Source organism: Pinus tabuliformis, chromosome 6, assembly GCF_031772625.1.
Source record: "Pinus tabuliformis cultivar Carrire ecotype Pingquan chromosome 6, CPIR1, whole genome shotgun sequence".
Lineage (NCBI taxonomy): Eukaryota > Viridiplantae > Streptophyta > Pinopsida > Pinales > Pinaceae > Pinus > Pinus tabuliformis.
In genome coordinates this window covers 389,725,918-389,748,752 of record NC_142292.1, presented here as the reverse complement: position 1 = coordinate 389,748,752, position 22,835 = coordinate 389,725,918, and the positions used below count along the sequence as shown (strand labels likewise).

The 22,835-nt window shown below is 37.0% G+C and overlaps 1 protein-coding gene across 1 annotated transcript; it reads left to right on the top strand.

Moving 5' to 3' along the window:
• The first annotated feature begins 1,540 nt into the window (after positions 1-1,540).
• Positions 1,541-8,406, top strand: LOC149258965 (putative multidrug resistance protein). Its single transcript, XM_089417025.1, has 8 exons — positions 1,541-2,038; positions 2,167-2,221; positions 2,342-2,520; positions 3,785-4,242; positions 4,337-4,877; positions 5,044-5,910; positions 6,442-7,439; positions 7,522-8,406. The coding sequence occupies exons 1-8, from the start codon at positions 1,733-1,735 to the stop codon at positions 7,892-7,894; spliced, it is 3,777 nt and encodes a 1,258-aa protein (XP_089273151.1). The 5' UTR covers positions 1,541-1,732; the 3' UTR covers positions 7,895-8,406.
• The last annotated feature ends 14,429 nt before the right edge of the window (positions 8,407-22,835 follow it).

Sequence of the window (22,835 nt, the reverse complement as noted above, 5' to 3'; positions counted from 1 at the left end):
AGATGAATGTAGCTTCTTATATGTCAACTGCTCTCTAGAGATTACATCATTCAGTTCACAAACGTAGTTGTGAACTAACTTGGGTTAGATGGATTGAAGTGATTGATGTATCTTGTTCTCATTGTACTTTGTATCTCAGCTAAACAATTAATGAATATCTAATAGAAGAACAAGAATTAATTGTGGGTTTTCCCCTGCGGTTTTTCCCTAGTCTCCAACCAAATCCCGGTGTACCTTTTATATATGCTTTTCTTCTGTTGTTCCTGTATGTTCTGCTACAGCATTGATGTTATTGTTCTTTCTACATAATTGCTAATAATGTTAAGATGCTATGGGGTGAATGCAGTATGTAAATGATGAAGAAATTTGTAAATGCAATTATCTAACGCAAAGAATAATCTAGCCCTTAGAAAATTAACAAAATGATGCAAAAGAAGAGATATTGTTGATGTTGGACAAGGTGGTTCTCAAGTAGAAGAAAATATTGGTGTGTCTCAAGCGAATTGAAGTCCATGTTGGTCTTGCTGCAAAACCGATTGGTTGCACTCAAGGTAACATGATGGACATCTCTACTTCCTAGTTTCATTGTAAATCTTGTTTCTTTATTTGTCTAATTTGTCTAATTTCTTCATTTTTCAGCATAATCTACTTTGTAGTCATAATATGAATATTTAAATTTCTTAAATATATTTTCTATTTCTTAATCTTAATATACTATTTACTTTTGAATTAATTTCTTATTAATTTGTTTATGATCTAGTTTCTCATATTACATACTACTAACTAATAGAATTACAAAACATATTTTTCTTTTTCTAATTAATAATTATTCAATATTAAAAAATATTATATAAAATAAATATTTAATATCCATTGTCTCACTTTTTTACTATTAATATTCATACATAATTATATAAATTTTAAATGCAATAAAAAGTGGCAAAAGATACAGCATAGATTTTTTTCACTATCATATTTCAGAGTACAATTTTATTAAAAACCATACATAATTATATAAATTTTTGAATGGAATAAAAAGGCACAAAAAATACGGTATAGATACTTTTTAACCATTAATATTCCTACATAATTATATAGATTTTAAAATGCAATAAAAGGTGGCAGAAGATATAGCATAGATTTTTTTCACTAATATATTACACAGTACAATTTTATTAGAATCCATACACAGTTATATAAATTATTGTATGGAATAAAAGGGGACAAAAGATACAGCAAGGATTTTACAGGTAAAAGTAGAATTGACTCAGTACCCGGAAGTCAATAGTTGCATCATATATTATTCCAATACTCTAAAGTCGACAGATGACATAAAAAAACACTCGGCCGACTCTCCAATCTGAGTCCCTGCTTTATTACAGTCATTTCCCACCACCAAAACATGCAGATTTCATATATAGAATGATTTATATTCTGTACAGAGTTAACACAGACATGCAAATTCCTGGTATAGAAAGATTAATATTATATAAGGAAAAGTCACGAGAACGAAACAAAAGCAGTCACGAGAACGCCTTCTGTTTTTAACTAATTTGCCTCCTTCCGATTGGAACAATAAACGTGAAACATGTGCCACAGATTTTTAATTTCCCACTGAATTCAGCATACGTTCTCAGGCATAGCAGGCCACTCAGTGCATAACTATTTATATATAGAAATGATGAGTGAGTATTGCCACTCAAATACTGGGATTCAATAAAATTATACTGCGATGTCGTCGTTCCAGCCAGTGGGGGAGAGTATCATCGCTGAACAATCTGAGAAAATGGAGGATTTTGTTGAAGAAAATTCATGTGAAGTTGAGGGGGGTGTTACGACAAGGAAGATGTGCCTGCGAAAGTTATTGAAATACGCTGACAAGGTGGACATGGTATTAATGACATTAGGCACACTGGGGGCACTGGCTGACGGAATGTCCACGCCAACCCTCTTGATTGCCACCAGCGGCTTGGTAAACACTTTAGGGAACGGATCCACCACTACCCATCCGCAGCATTTCATGGATGAAATCCAAAAAGTATGCTATCAACTTTTCGTTACTTATACTCCCAGTGATATATATATATATATATATATATGGCACTTGTTTTGTGCAGATTCATAGCATCTAAATAGCTAATTATGTAATCTGTTGTCTAAATGCAGTATGTTTTATATTACGTGTACATTGGCATAGCAGTGTGGATAGCAGCATTTTTGGGTAATTTTTCTGCCTGATTCAGAACATATTTATTGTCATTATCAGGTTTGTGTTCACCCGCTTAAGAATTACAATTTTTTTTTGACAAAGATGGCGTTGTTGTTCGAATGTGATTTGCAGAAGGATTTTGCTGGACAAGGACAGCAGAGAGACAGAGCTTTTGTATTCGCACAAAATATTTGGACGCTGTGCTGAGGCAAGAGGTTGGATTCTTTGACAAGAGAGGCAGCAGTATATCAGAGGTTGTAACAACTATTTCCAATGACACTTTTGTTATTCAGGATGCCCTCAGCGAAAAGGTATGATCTTCAATACTAGTTAATCAGACAGAGTATCATAATATTTTTAAATATTTAACACATCTTTTTGTAAACATGCTTCAATTACAGTTTGAGTAAGTTTAATAGCTAAGAGCATGTGTTTTTTCTAGAGGTTACTGTTCAAAACCAGAGGGGTAGAGTATGTATGTTTTATTAGACTTAGCAGTTAAATTGTATCCCTGGTCCCAAAACAAGGGGTCTCATACACCAATTTGGTATTTGGCTTGGTCCTGACCTTAAAACTGGACACTGACTATAATAATAACTCTTGTCCCACAAACAAGGGGTCTTATTCACCAATTTGGTATTTGGTTTTGCCCTGACCTTAAAATTGGATAAAAATAATAATAACCCTGGTCCCACAAACAAGGGGTCTCATACACCAATTTGGTATCTAGCTTGGCCCTGACCTTAAAATTGGATAATAATAATAACCCTTGTCCCACAAACAAGGAGGTCTCACACACCAATTTGGTATCTGGCTTGCCTTGACCTTAAAATTGGACAATAATAATAATAACCGTTGTCCCACAAACAAAGAGGTCCCATACACCAATTTGGTATCTGGCTTAGCAGTTACCTTAAAATTAAATAAAATTAAAATCATAGGATCTTAGCATACCCGACTTGCAGGTGGTTGGTTATGCTCTTGGTGTTATAGTGGCAGCCATGAGGTTTGATCCTGGGTCTCCCGTGGATTAAACTTGATAGTTACCAATTCACCATGTGGTAAAAAAAAAAATAATAATAATAATAATAATAATAACTCTTGTACACAAATAAAAAATCTCATACACCAATTTAGTATCTGACTTGGTCTTGATGTTAAAATTAAACAACAACAACAACAACAACAACAACAACAACAACAACAACAACAACAACGACAACGACAACGACAACGACAACGACAACGACAACGACGACGACGACGCAAACCCATCTAAACCCAGCTCTGATATCATGTGTTACCTTTTTGTCTGAACTTATTATATACAATATTCAGAACCTGATAATGCATATAACGGGAAGATTCAGAGGAGTGTGTGCTCTTATAACCGCCCAATTAGCAAAGTAATTTGCTCGTGGACATGTTTTGTGCTGCTTTTCCAACTGACAAACCAACACCATTTTCTTAGTTGCACTCAGAAATTTGATCTTCACTCAGAATGCTAGCTCAAACCTGATAAATGTATATGTGGATTTTAATTTTTAAACATGTACTTTATTTTCCACTTTGCAGGTTCCAAACTTCCTGATGAATACAGCAACATTTGTTTCCGGCTATGCAGCTTCATTGTACTTGTCATGGAGATTAGCATTGGCAGCCTTCCCTTTTCTTGTATTACTTGTGGTCCCAGGATTGTTGTATGGACAAACACTGATGGGACTTGCTCGTAGAATGCAAGCAGAATGCCAAGGAGCAGGCAGGATTGCAGAGCAAGCACTGTCCTCTATCAGAACAGTGTATTCTTTTGTAGGAGAGCAGCAAACTATGGAAAAGTATGAAGCTGCTCTGAATGATGCAGTAAAGATAGGCATTAAGCAGGGGCTAGCCAAAGGTTTGGCCATTGGTTGCACTGGAGTTTCATTTGCAATCTGGGCATTCCTGTCTTGGTATGCAAGCATATTGGTCATGTACAAAGGGGAGAGTGGTGGAAACGTCTTTGCAACAGGACTTTCACTCATAAATGGAGGCCTGTAAGGATCATTAACCTTCTAATACATGTTGATGTAATATATTCGGTAAGCATTTAATTTATTGTGTTTTGACATGTAATTGGTGTGTTGACAGGTCTCTTGGAACTGCTCTTCCTAACATTAAATACATTAGTGAAGCTTGCATTGCTGCACATCACATAATACAGATGACTGAGAGAGTACCAGCAATAGATTCTGACGACAAAAATGGGCAGGTGCTGGACAAAGTCTGTGGAGAGATCATTTTCAAAAATGTTGAATTTGTATACCCGTCCAGGCCCCACACAAAGATCTTCCATAACTTGTGTCTTACAATTCCTGGTAGCCATACTGTGGCTCTAGTTGGGAGTAGCGGCTCTGGAAAGTCCACAGTGATTGCTTTGCTAGAGAGGTTTTACAATCCAGTGGCAGGGGAGATCATGGTAGATGGCATAAATATTAAGAACCTACAGTTAAAGTGGTGGAGAAATCAGATAGGACTAGTGAGTCAAGAACCAGCCCTGTTTGCAACCTCCATTAAAGAGAATATCATGTTTGGAAAACAAGGATCAAGTATGGAGGATGTGGTTGCTGCAGCAGTGGCTTCCAATGCACACAATTTTATCAGTCAACTGCCGGAGGGATACGACACTCAGGTAAACCGTAACTATAAATACTTTTTTCTGTCTTGGTAGTACTAGCACGTATCCATCTTAACTTCAGATCCGTTATGAGTCAAGGGTTACCCAATTGGCAATAAACATCATCTTGTGGATCTGTAATCCATATGCTGATGCAAATGTATACAAACATCTATTGCAGGTGGGGGAAGGGGGAGTGCAGATGTCTGGAGGTCAAAAACAACGAATAGCCATTGCCAGAGCTTTGATAAGGAATCCCCCAATCCTTCTGCTTGATGAAGCAACGAGTGCATTGGATGCAGAATCCGAGAAAATTATTCAAAATGCCCTCAACCAAGCTTCCATGGGACGCACCACCCTAGTTGTGGCTCATAGATTGTCTACAATTCAAAATGCTAATCTAATCTCAGTGTTTCACGGTGGCCAAATAATTGAATCAGGTCCCCATGAGGAGCTTATAAATAAATCAAAAGGAGCTTACAGAACACTATGGAATATGCAGCAGCAGACAAGGATTGAAGAAGAATTACGGGTTCAGACTCAAGTTTCCTTTACGAGAACAAGAAATGTCAATCAAGTTGGCAGATCAAGCCCTCAATTGATAGGCAAATCTGTTTATTTGGACAACACGACTACAACTAACTCACCCATGAGCTGCAGGGCCCTTTTTTGCAGATTGTTGGCATTGAATGCTCCTGAGTGGAAAGAAGCCATGGTTGGCAGTACATGCGCTATTATATTCGGGGCAGTGCAACCTGTTTATGCATTTGTCTTGGGAAGCATGATCTCTGTCTTTTTTGTCAATGATCACAAAGAAATGAAATCAAAGATAAGGTCATATGCCTTGGTGTTCTTCTCTTTATGCCTTGTTTCATTCATTTTAAATCTCCTACAGCACTACAACTTTGCAGCTATGGCAGAATCACTCACTAAACGGATACGCAAGAAAATGCTTGCCAAGGTCTTGACATTTGAGGTTGGATGGTTTGACCAAGAAGATAATTCCAGTGGGGCAATTTGTTCCAAGCTTGCCAACGAATCCAATGTGGTGAGAGAACAGAGACAACTACATTCATGAGTATTATTCGATCTATTTGTTATGTTTATTGTGAGGGTGGTAGTTTTAAAAATGAAATGAAATGAAATTTTAGGACCCAAAAAGCTGTACGTTTACTTTCTTCCACCAACTTAGCAAGCTTTAAAGTTTATGCATTGCTTCCCCTCTCATACTCTACAAATTACAATCCAGCTAAATAGCTATAATATCCATTCTTAAAATCTATTCTTATCTATATTATCTAGAATACTTTTCCTGCATTGTAATATTTACACAGCCTACTTGTTTATCTGGCAAGATTGGCAAGCCACGTAAGTCCCCAAGACTTTTATTACTTTATTCAGCGTTGTAGTCTTTAAATTCTTCAAAGGCATGATGGTGTTTGATCTATTCCCTTCCATCTGTCTGTTTGTGCTGTTAGATAGTGTGAGCTTACCTTGAATTGGCATATCAGATGTTTCTTGTGAGCTTACAGACCTTTTTTTTGAACTGATATATGAGATGTGAGCTACATATTTGCAGGTTAAATCTTTGGTGTCTGATCGTATATCTCTTGTCATCCAAACCCTCTCAGCAGTGATCCTGGCAATGACATTGGGATTAATAGTAGCATGGCGACTTGCAATCCTGATGATAGCTGTGCAGCCCCTTACAATTCTTTGTTTTTACACCCGAAAAGTTCTGTTGACAAGCATGTCCAGCAAATCTGGAAAGGCCCAAAATCGGAGCAGCCAAATGGCAGCTGAAGCAGTGGCAAACCACAGAACAATCACAGCATTGTGTTCCAAAGACACAGTCTTAGCACTATTCGCAGCTACCCAATGGGGGACTCTTAAGGAGGGCCTGAGACAGTCATGGTTAGCCGGTTTTGGAATAGCAAGTGCTCAAAGCCTGACATTCTTGACTTGGGCTTTGGATTTTTGGTACGGTGGAAAGCTTGTGGAACAGGGACTGATCAGTTCAGGTAGTGTATTTAAGACCTTTTTCATTCTCGTAAGCACTGGGAGAGTGATAGCCGAGGCAGGAAGTATGACTTCAGACCTAGCTAAAGGTTCATCTGCCTTAAAAGCTGTGTTCGGAATACTTGACAGGGTCACCAAAATCAATCCAGATGATTCAGAGCAAATAAAGCCACTGAACATCCAAGGGGACATTGAGTTCAGAAAAGTAAGCTTTTCCTATCCAACTCGGTCAAATATGATAATATTGAACGAATTCAGTTTGAAGATTAGCAGAGGGAGTAGTTTAGCTTTGGTTGGGCAGAGTGGATCAGGGAAGTCGACAGTGATAGCACTGATTGAACGATTCTACGATCCATTTCAAGGGATGATCACAATCGATGGACTGGATGTAAAGACATTAAACTTGAGATGTATAAGGGAGTTTATAGCATTGGTTGGACAGGAACCGACTCTGTTTGGAGGTACCATCAGAGATAACATCTTATATGGAAGACCTAATGCAACAGAATCTGAGATTATAGAGGCTGCCAAGGCTGCCAATGCTCACACCTTCATATCGTAAGGATCACCTTTCTCTTATTATATAAACAAGAATGCCAATAATATATATAATTCTAACGTTGGATGTGGATATTTGCAGGTGTTTGAAGGATGGGTATGACACATATTGTGGGGAGAGAGGAGTGCAACTGTCTGGAGGGCAGAAGCAACGCATTGCAATAGCAAGGGCAATCATAAAGAATCCTGCAATTTTGCTGCTGGATGAGGCAACCAGTGCATTGGATGGTCAATCTGAGAAGGTAGTGCAACAAGCTTTAGATACAGTTATGGTGGGAAGAACTACTCTGTTGGTCGCCCATCGATTATCAACCATTCAGAGTGCAGATTCAATTGCTGTGGTTCAGAATGGGGCAATTATTGAACAGGGAATTCATGCAGAACTGATAAACAAAGGAGGGGCCTACTCAAATCTAGTTAGATTTCAACAATCACATCCAAGAATATCACCATAAATGGCATGATATTCGCATAACAGACTAGAAGTGTAAGTCGTCAAGAAAATTACGTTCATGTATAAACCTCAAGGAGATATGGAATATTTAAAGAACTAATCAACTCCCACCAAGTATCAGATAATTGTTCAGAAGACTGTATATTGAGTTAAAAAACCAACAGTCTGAGGCATATGCTGAATAGTTGAACATAAAACAAACGGGAAAAACAGAGTATGCACAGCAAAATCAATAGGAGAATGGAGTTAATCTAATCTTATTAAACTTGCATAGCTATGCAATGTAACACCCCGTCTCTGTGCATCCTGTTTATTTAGTTTCTCCTCAGCGTAGATGGTGGATCTCATTATTACCTCATGCTTCTTAGGATCTTAGGATTGTGGACATTATCATCTTTTTCTTGTTTGAATGCTAGAGCAATATGTTCAACATTGACCTCATAAGACTATTCTAGATGTTTGCTTACCTGGTTGAATAGAATATGATGTTATGTACTCACATATGGATTGTTATTCCCATGTATCATTTATAATTGGAATCCATGCATTATTTTGATGTTTATCACTGGTGACTAAAAGATATAATATATATTGATCAATGGTGGTAATCCATGATATAATATATATTATTGATTATGGTGGTGATCCATGTTTTACCATGACTAAATGGTTCGGTGAAGAGAGTGTTGATAACATCACTATTGGTAAAAAAATTGGCAAGGGTCCAAAAAAAATCTTCTCAGAAACATCGACAGAAAAATCAGTAAATTGCGGCAAACATTAAAGAAATATGGAGAAAGCATTGATATATATAATGTAGTGGATGCCAAATAAAAAATGATACATCAAAGTCGATACTGGATCCTAAACCTTGATAGTTGTCTAATCAAGCACTAAGAAGTGGAGAATCAATACAAAATGACACCACATTTATAAATACATCTCATCATCCTAAGGTAGATGTACAATGGCAAAATAAACAAAACTATTAGCGAGATATCTGATATCAATGCCCTCTCCCCCTTTTATGGGAAAAGGTCATGGGATGTTTGTTAGGCTCGCCCCTAACAACAAAAGGCCCTAGCCCTGCACCAAATGTTTGACGATGACTGATGGATGTAGAACTATGTTCATCAATCTCTGTAGAAGGTGGTGTTGATGCTAGTACATCCTCCTCTCGCTCCTCCTCCTCCTCTTGCCCCTCATGTTGTTGTTCCTCTTCTAACCATGCAAGTGCCTCCTTCATGATAAGCAACTCAAACTCCACCCACCACTTAGAAAATACACCAATATTGTCTAAGGAAATGGCATCCACATCTAGTGCTCTCTCCATTTCCCTCATCCTAGCCATTGTAATGGACATACACCAAGTCATTGAGACATGAGAACTCCAAATGATAAGAGGGTTATAAAAAATATAACGAATTTTCAGGGTCATAGTATATTAGGGTGTCATAAATTACAAATGTAATTTCCCTGTTGAAGTTCTAAGTTCTAACTTGTTGCATTTCTTTGAGTGTATTTTTTCAAATACACTCCAATTATGCTCACACCTTGAAGCGCTAAAAGTTTGCTAAGGATTCTAATGGCTATTTCTATAAATTTGGTGCCCATGCACCATAGTTTTCCACCAAACATGTACAACAAATAGAAAAGAAAGAGAGCTAAATTACATTTCATTATAGTAGAAAATAGAAGATAAATAAAACATAATTAAGCTTTCAAATAAAACACAATAAAATATCTAAAGCTCTAAATTCTAATGACTTATGCAGCATCAAAGTGGTCCTTTCATCAACAACATCATCAAATACAAATAGTATAATACCATCTTGATATCTCTTTATCTCACAATTGAATGTGTTGTTAATCTCGGCATGAAGTACCATCTTATGAAGACAGTTGTAGAGCCCTTCCATCACATTGCCATCAAAATCAAAGTTGCATTTGTTAAAAAAGGTGGGGTTGAGGAAAAGCGTTGTTGCATGAACAAGTCGATGGAGCATCTTGATTCATTAACTATCAATGAAATCCCATAACATCATTTGCTTATTAAACCCATGGGTAACCTTGCCCACATAATAGGCACAAATAGTTTCTTTGGCCCTATCCATGGCCTCATGCAAATAGGCCATTGCAGGCTTATCACTATCAACCAATCTTAGAACCTTCACCAAAGATTCAATAACTGAGCACACTTCCTCCACTCCTTCCCAGAAAGACTTAGTATACACCAATATAGCAGTTGATGAGCCTTGTAGCAAGAATGCTACAACTCCCAAGGCTACCGACTTTTAATTATCAACTCGGGGTTCGTACAAACTTAAGAGATATCTGCACTATATGTGCAACATACAATGTGTCATTCCTTTGTTGTCATGATGAATTGAAATCACAGCCTAAACTAATTGTAGAAAATGAACTGAAATGGAAACCCTTACCTATTGCAAGAAATGAAGTACAAGGAAAGAAACATATTCTAATTGCATAAGGATCACAAACTAAATGTAAAAGAAACCTAACTTAACCCTATTTATCACATGTGATAATTTAAACTAAATAAGAATGGAATTTGATCTAGAGAGTGCTAACTGTTGTGTGCATGAATAAATATAAAATAACTTTTTCCTTTTTATCTTTTTATTCATATCAAATTCAGAAGCCAACTACTTCTTACACTGAATGGTTTGAGGTTCACCACTTGACAAAAACAAATAATCAACATATAGTAGTAGGGTCACAAATGCATTCTTCACCACCTTAAATAATGTTTTAGATCGACCTTTCTCTTGATAAATCCTAGTCTCATCAGATAGTTTTCAATATGAGAATACCAAACTATTGGAGCATTCTTGAGTCCATACAAGGCCTTCTTTAACCTGCAAACATGATATTCCTTTCCATGCACCTTAAAACCTTGAGGTTTCTCTATGTACACCTCTTCCTCAATCAAACCATTGAGGAAGGTTGTCTTTACCTCCATCTAATGTAAATTCCATCCCAACGAATAAATAAGAGAAACAATGGATCTAATGAGGGTGTACCTGGAAACTGGAGAAAATGTATCATCATAATATTCTCCCTCTTTCTAGGAGAACCCTCTAGCCCCAAAAAATGCCTTGTATTTGTCAACACTTCCATCTACTTCATGCTTGATCTTGTATATCCACTTGAAAGTCACTATTGAATTCCCTTTTGGCCTCGACAGAATATCCCATGGTTCATTCTTCAAGATGGTTGGTATTCTTCATTCATGACCTCCTTCCATACTTGTTGGCTAGTTAATTCTTCATAATTGGAGGGATATGCATCAATAAGATCATTCATAAGAGCTACACAGATAAAAATAATATTTTAGGTTTATTAATATCTCTAGATGTGCTATTAGGAGTTGCATGTCCTTTTGCTTCTTCTAATGTAGATCTAATCGATGTTGGTCTCTTTCTGATCTCTAGAAAAATAATCAGTTCAACTAGTTCACAAGGCCCTTCTGGCTCTTTATGACATTCTATACAACTCGAATGTTCTTACTTTGAATCCTCCTACTTTACTTCATCATAATAATCCATGGAGACATCCTTAGACTTCTAATATGCAACAACTTTCTTATCTAAAGTGACATCTCGTCTAACCTCAATTTGTTGTTGCTTTAGAATATATATTCTAAAGGCCTTTGATGATTCACTGTAACCAAAAAAATTCCTTTCTTTCCTAAAGGTTCAAGCTAGTTCCTTTCATCCTTAGGAACATGAATGTAGATAAGGGAACCCAATATTCTCATATGTACAACCTATGGATTTCATCTAGAGAATGCTTCTTCAGGAGTCATATCTTCCAGAATTTGATGAGGACTTATATTTTGAATGTATATAGTTTTCAATGATGATTCTCCCCATAATAACAATGACAAATCTTGATCATGCATCATGGCCTTGACAAATTATTCAATGGACTTGTTCTTTCATTCTACTGCACCATTTTGTTTTGGATTATAGGGGATAATCAAATCCCTCTTAATCCCATCTTTATTACAAAAAGAAACAAGTTATTTTGAGGTGTACTCTCCTCCTTTATCAGATCTCAAAATCTTGATCTTCTTACCTATCAAGTTTTCCACTCCAACCTTGAATTCTTGAAACTTCGTGAAGACTTCATCCTTGGTATTCATGAGATAGATCTATGCCTTTCGGGAGAAGTCATCAATAAATGTCACATAGTACAATGAATCTCCAATTGATCTTACAGGAATCAGTTCACATACATCATAGTGAATTAAATCTAAAACTTCTTTAGATCTATTGCCACTACTTGTAAATGGTTTCTTGATTTTTCCAAGTGCACAACCTTTAAAAAAACCTTCATGATCTATCTACAATTCAGGGATACCTGAAACTATTTGATTCAATTTAGACAATGCTCTATAATGAAGGTGACCATATCTTCTATACCATAGCTCACTTGGATTGGTTTCTCCATGTACAAGGACTTGAGTTGGTTGACCTACAATCCTATAAAATCTTCTTTCATGAATTCCAATAACCCTAGCATCATCTATACTATATCACTTGGACCATACAAGTACTTTTCCATCCATAAAATCTACTCTATTTCTTTTGTCTTCTAAACATGAAATAGAGACTATATTCTTTTTCAAACCTTGTACATAAAGGACATCGTTGAGATGAAAATTGTTGCTATATTCTAGCTCAATTGATGTTTTTCCAACTCCTTTGACTACATAGTTGTGTTCATCTCCAAGTTATACTCTCTTTTCCATTATGTTAGTAATATTTTCATGATCTTTGGTCATATGCCTTGATGCACCACTATCTACAGGCCACATATCATCATCATCTGCATTAGAATCTATCAGAGCATAAAAGTAAAAGAAATATTTGTCACCTTTAGGCTTCTTTGGATGTTCATCTTCAACATTGGCTACTGAATCATGTTGTTTTACCTTTCTATTTTTGTTGTTAGCCAATTCAGTACAATGCTTTTTGAAATGTTGAAATTTCTAACAACCATAGCATTGAATTCTTGCCACATCCTTCTTCCTTTGGGGAGGAGGTGATCTTATTCACGACTTCTTGTTTTGAAATCCACTTTCTTCTTTCTTCTACTTCTCTTGAAGCGAGTTTCAAGTGCTTGAAAAGATTCTTCCTTTTTATCTCTTGATATAAGCCTTGATTCTTCTTAAACACAAGAGGTCCATAATTGTTCAAATGAAGGATCTTCCTTCTAGCTACTTATACCTATTGCAAATGCATCCCATGATCTAGGTAGACCATCGAGTGTTTTAGTCACAAGTTCGTTCTCAGAAATAGTTTCTCTAATTTCTTTAATTTGATGTCTTATTTGTGAAATCCTTACAAAACACGAATCCATGGTTTCAAGATTTTTCATCCTTACATGAAGCTCATTCTTCAAGCTCATGGCTTGACCAACATTATTGATAATGCATATATTGTTAGTGCATCATACATCTTCTTTGAAGTATCAAGCTTTGCAATGTAGTGAATTATATGATCTTTGATGGATTCCATAATATGACTCATGGAAGTAATGTCATCCTCCTTAAACTTCTCCTTTCTTACAACATTTGTTGGTTCTACAACTATCCCTATCACAATACACTAAACTTTGTTCTTTGTAAGAATAAGATCAATTCTAAGTTTCCAAGCTCTGAAGTTTGAGGCTCCTTGCAACTTGTTCTCAGATTTCATAGAAGAGGCCATGGATACAAATAATCAAGAACTAATTTAACAAGAGTGATCTTAATGTAGGGCTTCTTCAAAGGTGGTTGTTATGCTCCTTTCTTCACCAAAGATTTGATACCATGTTGATTTTCTAAGTGCTATATGGAATATCACAATACTTATGAAATATTGATAATTACTTTTGATGTTGATCTTATTTTAAATTATTCCAATATATCATTCAATAATTATACTTCAGAAATTAAACCATACAACAATAATATAACAATAGAGATCACAATGCACAAAGAGAAGACCAGATTTACTAATCCGGATTTAAACAGGAATGCAACAAATTACAGAGATAACCATAAATACAGATATGCAGTAGAAATAATACTTCATTTCATTAATGTAAAATACTAAAATATGCTTACAAACAGAAATGGAAATAAACCAGCTAGGGCGATGGTAGCTTATCTCTGAGAAGAGATGTGGTGGCTACATGCCTCTGAACTGTGTTACAATGAGGCTTGAAGGCCTATTTATTGTTGAGAATCAATGGAAAACCCTAAACATCCAAAAACCTAACCCGAGAAGATGAAACGCCAAACTGTGGACCCCGTTTCGAGTAAATTGGTACATCAACTTCCCGGGGACGTAACTTTGGCATACGATCTTCGTTTGACGCGCACAATATCTTGTTAGAAAGATCTATCTGAGAACTACAACTTTGGGAAGAGAAACATCGATCGATGGACCCATATTGCTCCCAGATTTCCCAAAAAGCATCGTTTAGGGCCTCAAAACAGCTCCGGAAGTTCAAGACCCGAAAAGCTGCTAAAAATAGTAAATTGTGCTACAATTATGAAAACTGGAAAACTGAAAGAGACAGCTATGGGGGTCCAAGTAGGATAGGTGGGTGGCCACCAACATCCATCTGGATCATTCCTCCCCCCTTAGGAAGCAATGGTCCCCATTGCGTTGAGTTCCTCTATCTGTTGAACTTGAGCTCTGGTGAGCTGTTCTGCAATCTCTGATGTGTCCAGTAATGGTGGGAAGAATGGTAGAGGGCGGTCAACATTGAACACTTGGTGCAAGTGAAGGAATGGGGGAATGTTGTGCTCCAAAGCATTATTCCCCACAACCTTCGTACCGGTGTAAGGAACATGTCACTTCTTGTACTTGTCATTTTTTAGAATGGAGCGGTGATATATTGGCCCGTTGGGTAGAGGTGCTCTGGGAGTCAGATCGAATGAATGCTTGACCTGACCATGCAACGATACCCCTGTGGGTGAGGAGAAGATGTTCTTGTGTTCTTTCATGAATGTATCCATCTGTTGTTGTTGTTGCGTGAAGTAACCCTTCGCAAGTGTCATGGATGTGGCGACGATCTTCCCCTTACTTTGGGAGTGAACCAGACATAAAATGATTTTCCTAGTCTGGGAGATGAGATTGTTGCCTTTCTTAGTAGTGATCAAAGAGGTGGCGATAACTGGGGCTACCTCCGGTATCCTGTATAATGAATTACCCAAAGAAATAACGACAACACGAGGCCTTGCCTCATACACAGCATGTCGCCTCCAAAAGTATGGTTGGCCTAATAATACATCACAAACATCCAGAGGTGAAACATCACACAATACCTCGTCTGTGAAGGGTTTGATACTGTAGGGAAGGCGGAACTGCTGGCGAACTCAGAGATCTCGTCCTTGGTGAAGCCGCCTGATACTATACAGCTGCAGGTGTGGTGTAGTTAGTAGGCCCAACCACTTCACAACCTATGTTGAAATGAGGTTCTTTCGCTGCCACCGTCGACAGTGAATTGCAGTAGTGAACCCTTCACCCACATCTATGAGTGGAAAAGAAACTCCCCTTCCTCTGGATCTTCGGGTTCGTTCTTCTGCATCTTGGCAGCGGCAACAGTGGCGTTGGGCTCTGCATAAATGATTTGCTTCCCTTTTCCATTTCCCTTGTCAGGTTCTGACTAAGGGTTAGAAGATGCATCTGATTTTGAAGCCTTCAACTCGACCACCAGCGACTGCTTGGTCCGACACTAACTTGTGTTGTGAGTGGGCCTCTTATGGAACTCACACCACTTTCCTGTGTGCTTCTTTGTCTTCGTGGTGTTGTTCTTTTCGTGCGGATTTGAAGGGTTGTCTTGGGTTACCCCATCTTGGATTTGTCCTTGGTTCTGCGATTTGGGGAAGCCTTTCCCTTGCTTTGGATTCGCAGATCCAAAGTCTCGCTTCTTCTGTTTAAACTTCTGCTCAATTTTGACAGTGTATCGGTACGCCGTGCCGAGCGAGGAGATGTTTAGGAACTCCATCTCTTCCTGGATGTACCTGTGTAGGCAGCCGCAGTATTTGAGTACCAAATGTAGCTCAGAATCCTTGATACCCAACTGTGTGCGAAGGGTATGGAAAATGTTTGTGTACTCTAGCACATCTTAGTCCCTTCCTTGCCGTAGCGTGGTCCACTTTATGTATTTGTACTCATAGCTTTCGACAATAGTATTGCTCCTTGATGGCATCCGAGAATGAATTCCAAGTGAGTGTGGCTAAAAATAGTGAGACCGTACTTTCATCCTTTTGCTCACAGTAGGTTTCCCACCAGTCCTTGATGTGGGGGGCTGCTTTGAGAAGAACGAAAATAATCTTTTCCCGACTAGAAAAATCATGAACAAGAAAATACCCTTCTCGCAAATTTAACCATTTATCTATGGCATCTGCATCTATTTGACCCTTGAAGATGGGGATTTCAAAATTAACTTGTACCTTAAAGGGTGTGGCGTTTCCAGAGTAGTTGTTGGAAGTCGATGCATCGCCTTTGGGTAGCCATTGAAGGATCTAGACAAAGTTGTCAATCATCACGTTCCTTTTCCACTCGAGGGCTTCTTCAAGCAATATTTTGATAGGATCTCCTGCCCCCTCGTCTTTCTTCTCATCCGCCATGGGAAGCCGTTGGGATTTGCGAGGTTGGTCTTGCAAAGGTTCGACTAGTTCAAGCCCTAACTCCTTATATCCTGACCTCGTTGGGGACATGCAAAGAAAAACAGAGAAAAAAAAGACCACTCTAATACCACTGATCTGGATTTAAACAGGAAAGCAAAAAATTACAAAGATAACCATAAATATAGATATGCAGTGGAAATAATACTCCATTTCATTAATGTAAAATATTGAAATATGCTTACAAACAGAAATGGAAATAAACTAGCTAGGGTGATGGTAGCTTATCTCTAAGAAGAGATGTGGCGGCTACATGCCTCTGAACTGTGTTACAATGAGGCTCGAAGGTCTATTTATTGTTGAGAAACAATGGAAAACCCTAAACATCCAAAAACCTAACCCTAGAAGATGAAACGCCAAACTGTAGGCCTCGTTTCAGGTAAATTGGTACATCAACGTCCCGGGGTTGTAACTTTGGCATACGATCTTCGTTTGATGCGCACAATATCTCATTAGAAAGATCTATCCGAGAACTACAACTTTGGGAAGAAAAACATCGGTCCATGGACCCATGTTTCTCCTAGATTTCCCAAAAAACATCGTTTAGGGCCTCAAAACGGCTCCAGAAGTTCACAACCCGAAAAACTACTAAAAATAGTAAATTGTGCTACAATTACGAAAACTAAAAAACTAAAAGAGACAGTTGTGGGGGTCCAAGTGGGATAGGTGGGTGGCCACCAACATCCACCTAGATCATTTACCCTGGAAAAACACACTGAGGGGAAAACCCAATAATCTTTTCGATAAATAAATTATTATTTTCAACAAGAGAAACATCTAGACATATGGTCAAACTTAGTCAAACCATCCAATTCAAACCTTCCAATATGATCCATAATTTCGTGCTGCTTGATATGACCCATAATTTCAACCCTTATGATAGCTGCCAGTTACCGCAGAATTTCGACCCCTCGAACTTCCTAGAATTTCCGCCCCCTACAACAAAATTTCCCAAAAAAATTGTGAACCAAAAGAAGAAGATACTATCCACACATGTGAGCTTGAGAGAGAAAGAGAGCTAATTCGTCTTATTTTTTTCCTCCTTGTCCTTCTTGATCTTCGTTAGGATGTCCAGAAATTGTCTTCACAAGAGAGTGTCAATTGCTGCCAAGAGAATGAAGTTGAGATGCATTTATGTAGTGATCTATTGGGTCAAATGGATGTGTCCTTTGCCCTGGGCTGACTTGACTTTGAGGGAGGTGGACTCGGCAAATTTGGAGCCAAAAATTTCAAATTCAAAAAAAACAAATTCTTCCTTTAAAAGTTGCAATGGGACTTTGACTCAAAATATATTTAGCTTTTGATTCTAGCATTTAAAATATGCTTTACAATAATAATTATAAATACATCAAGTGGCCAAATATACATTACGAATACCAACCATAGTTATAAAATTCAAAAGGTTGGAGGATCATGAAGTCAGTCAGGTATTCCCATGAGTCTATAGAAATGATAACATCTTCCACCACTCCTTTTGGCTTGATGGTAGATTGATCAACCAACTAAAGGACATAGTCTCCTTAGTCATAACATTTATGGTTTCCCCTAAGTCTATTAAATCATTAACTATGGGGGGATTATTAATGTTAATAGTTACAATGGGGCTTCTAGGGTCCCCATGTTTCATTGTAAACATAATCCTGGACATTAAATTTGATAATTTCCATATGACATGAACCATATTAGGGTCTTTCTTCTTCCTTCCTAGCTTTTTTAAACAAAGTTCCCTAACTACTTTAGCATATATAGGAACATATTTAATGGATTGGAATAGTGGAATCTTTACACATATATTTCTTAGATCTCCCAAAAAATCAAATTCAGGTTGTACAAGGGGATTTTCAAGGCATAACCTTTATGGCTAAGGAGAATAGTCTAACTCTTTCTCAGGAGATTTCTTACCTAGCGTATCTTGAGTTTTAGGAGAAAACAATCCCGGTTATGGTGAAATATCCTCATCATATTTCTCTTGAATGATAAGAGAAGTCTAATTTTGGAGTACTTTCTCAAAATGTAGGTGGATATATTTATAGTCCATTGATGAAAGGTTATAAGTCGAGAAAATGGTAGCTCAACCTTTTAGGCGAGATGGACTACTTTATTATTCATATTAGGCATTAATTGAGCTGGCAATTGAGGTCTTTGTTGAGTTTGAGGAGGTTGATTTGAAGGTAGCTAGATTTGTTGTGGATGTGTTTAAGGAAGAGATTGTGGTACTATATTTCCATAGGGGGAAGGTCCTTTCCATCCTGGGGCCCATCCCTGAACCAACCAAAAGTTGGAGTGAAGTATTGAGAAGGATTAGAGGATGTAGGTCTAAATGATTGAGGGGTCCAAGGTTTCTTTTGATCCACAAAGCATATTTGTTTAGTTTCCTTGTTGGATTCTTGAAACATGGCCTTAAGCCTTGGTAAAGAAGGACATTCTTGGGTTGAGTGTTTTTTCTCACAAATATTAAATGTCTTCGGATTATTTAATGGGCACTCCCTAAGATGTTTCTTTTTACAACATTTGGAGAAAAATATTGCTAAGGCTAAATCAGCCTCCTCCTTCTTCTTTTTAGCTTGCAAGGTATCTAATTGAGAGCTAAGGGTACTAAGAATTTCAGATTTAAAGTTTTCAAACAGATTCCCTAGCTCTACTTCAGTTACCCATGTCCTGCTAGACCTATTAATCCTATCAACCACATCTTGAGAGCTTATATTATATTTCAAACTCCCTCTAGAATATCGTTTGCACAAATAAAAAATATCATCATACGATAACAAAGAAACATCTCCTGCACCCATAAGGTTTAATGTCTTAAGGTAGTCTTCTCATATTCCTTTAAGAAAAAGAATATGCAAGGTTTTGTGATCTAGGGTATTTTGTTTTGTCCCTTGTAAAGTATGTTGAAACCTTTCAACATAATATTCTAACCCCTCATCATTGGCTTGGGACATTTTGAAGATTTCTTCCTTAATATCCCAGACTTTATAATAGTCCTAGTATTTTTTTTTTTCAGAAATGTCTTCTTCATATTGTCCCAAGTCTGAGTGGAACTATCCCCAAGTCCCACAAACCAACAGAGCATTGCATCTTTCAAAGTTGCAGGAAATAGTTTTAGTTTTTCAGCATCCATTGAATAATCATAACTATGGAAAAGAAAATTAAACTCAAACAATAAAGTATTTGGGTATTCCTTAGATGAGCCATGAAAATTCAGAAGGAAAGAAAGAGGGATGTTTTTCATGTGGACTATCACATCAAGGCCTTGGATGGGAAATTTACAAGTAACTAGTCCTTGTTTCCTAAGTTTGTTTACCTCTTCGTCTGCCATTATTTCCCCCTTTGGAGTTGTGCGATTCTAAAAATTATTGGAACCTGAAGAACTTTCTGGTTCGTCGTCCATTTTAACCACCTCCCTCCTTGGTGCTTCTCCTTTCAGTGACTTCCCTACCACACTATTTTGGACAAAATTGGCCTTTATAGGATCCCCCTTTTCATTTTCCAGAATGTTAACGTATCACCTACTTCACCAAGTGTTGGGGTCTTAACAAAATTTTTATTTCTTTTACCTATGGTGTTCTACTTGCATCTAACATGCTCTAAATGAAGGAAATTCAGGATGTAAGTTATTGAAATGGATTAACTAACTATCTCCTTTGGTTGCTTCTACTCTTATTGTCATTCCTATTGGATCTAAGGTAGGAATATTAATACTTCTAAGTGCTTCCCTGTAAACGACGCCAAAAATGACATCGTGAATACTTATTTTATGTTTTAAGTAATATTAAGCATTCACTTGACCATTTACTTTATCAACCCGGGGTCTAATTGACTTACAAGGCTCTTTGTGTTGTATACACAAGCATCAAGTTCCTACTAATCCTATATGAAAAATAAAGAAAACCTATAAGCGATGTGGAACCTAACTCCACTCAGAGCCTTAACTTCTTTATCTTGGTTTAGTCATGCGGTACCTTATGTATTCCTAGTCCAACACCTGGCTCTAAGTCAGTATTCCTATTAGAGGTAGGAAAATTTGTAGGGCTACAGTTTCATAGCAATTATCACTACTTTTGCAAAATTGTTCCCAGTTTTGCAACAGCTAGTACTAGCTTTACAGTAGTTGTATCACCTCTATTTACACTCATTAAATCAAAACATGGCCCAAGAAATATAGAAAAGGAAATTTTAATCAACTTTAACAGTATGCAGTAAATGAAATGCATACACTTGCATGAATTAATTTAGTTGATTCTACTTAATCTATAAGCAAACTAAAACACATAACTTGAAGAAAATAAACACACTATTGGTAGAGAAACGAACACAGTGCAGGACCTTACCTCAAGTGGGCCCAACTTGGGGTTTGGTCAATGCCTATAAACTCAAAAATTCACCAATACAACTTCACTAGACAAGCCAACACATCCACGGGTAGGATTTATATTGAAATGAGCAAAATTACAACAGAGTTCATGTACTATTTCTATGCTTAAGAATACATATATTTATAGGTCATATCTATGTCCCAATAGATCATCTAAAATTTGTGGTCACACTTAACCCATCAGTTTACCACATGATACATCATTTTTCTAAATAAATATCAAACATAACAAGAAAATATTGTGAGCCATAATTTACTTTCCCTTGGCATTGTAATAACTATTATAGGCCAAGGAATCTCAGATATATCTCTTGTCATTAACATGGAAACTTTGAACATGAAACACTTTTCCTGGACTTCATATGAGATCAGTGGAATGGATCAACTCGTGATTGATCCCATATGCAGCGTCCATGGAATAACATGCACGTATTTCAACCTGTGTGTCTAGAATCTTCGTAGATGTCGAAACCAAAATTGTTTCTCCTTTATACCATGTGGTTAAATCCATAGGTGCCATATGTTTCTTCATGTGATTGATACATGCACGTAACCACATTGTAATAGTTTCACACCATCACAAACTTAAATTAGTGCCTATTTATTTATTCATACATTATATACACCATCAAACTACTCTTTAATAATCCTCTAGTTATGATCTACAAACACAATGAAAAAACCATTAAACACATTTTCATACCTTAAGCTGCCCATGGGGTATGTACAAAGTTTTAGGGATAATCTTGAGGAAAAAGGAGTAAATCAGTCCAAAACATAGTATGTGGTTTCACAACAAAAAGATCAATTTTGTATCTCATCACCTTCCATGTTCGTTCACCTCATCTCCACTAACAATAGAGATGCCACAACATCATTAAGAGTTAGTTTTGTTGTATTACTCCCAATAACCATGACTAGATGATCCCATGAGTCTATCAAAAGTACAATAAATGTATACACTTTTCTTCTTCTATAACGTAGATGTCCACACTCAATAGTTGATTGATCAAAATATTGAAAGCATGCAGGTGTTTTGTGAGTGATTCAACGTCTCTCGTCCTTAAAAGATCGAGTTTCTTCTAAAGAGAAAACTTATTAACCAGTACATTTCCCAACTTATAATGCAATTTCTTGGAAATTTCTTCCCCCAATACATTCAAAAAATTGAATCTGAGACAAAGTCAAATCGTACTCCTTTCATTTCTTCTAAGTTTCTCTTGCTCCTCCATCAACATGCCATTCAGAGGTGTTCCAAGATGCAAAAAAAATCCATTATTATTAGTCTATGAGGAGATCCTCCATTTTAAGCTTCCATGGCTCAAAGTTATAGCCTTTAAACTTCTCAATCTCAATTTTTATATTACTATCCATTCTTCTTTAACTGAAGTTCTATCTGAACACTTCCACTCGAATAGGCTTATCTTATATCTAATCAAGAATGATATTCTTGAAAAAATCCAAGTTTAATATGATCAACCTTTAGCATTGGATATATCCCTCTACATCCCAAATGATATTTGGTACTAGATGTTAGAATTAATACACTTTATTTACATTTGAAATACTAAAACTCCAAATACAAAGTTGACTATACTTATAAACCAAACTAGAAACTCAATTAACATAAACCTTTAAATGAAAATGATAGAACTTAAACAACATAAAATAAACAATGGTACACCATAAAGAGTCACTCAACACATAAATTATACCATAGAAACCCCTAATTGGGAAAACAAACCAACCTTTGAGCTTCACCACTCTTATATTCTCAATTGAATATACAACCAATTTACAGTAAGCATTGACCTTTGTCCACAAATAAGACCAATGTGCTCATACATTACCTAATCT

Coding starts and splice junctions, on each gene's coding strand:
- LOC149258965 (XM_089417025.1), top strand. CDS start 1,733: ATGTCGTCGTTCCAGCCAGTGGGGGAGAGTATCATCGCTGAACAATCT. Junction 2,039..2,166: donor TCATGGATGAAATCCAAAAA/GTATGCTATCAA, acceptor GTCTAAATGCAG/TATGTTTTATATTACGTGTA. Junction 7,440..7,521: donor AATGCTCACACCTTCATATC/GTAAGGATCACC, acceptor GGATATTTGCAG/GTGTTTGAAGGATGGGTATG.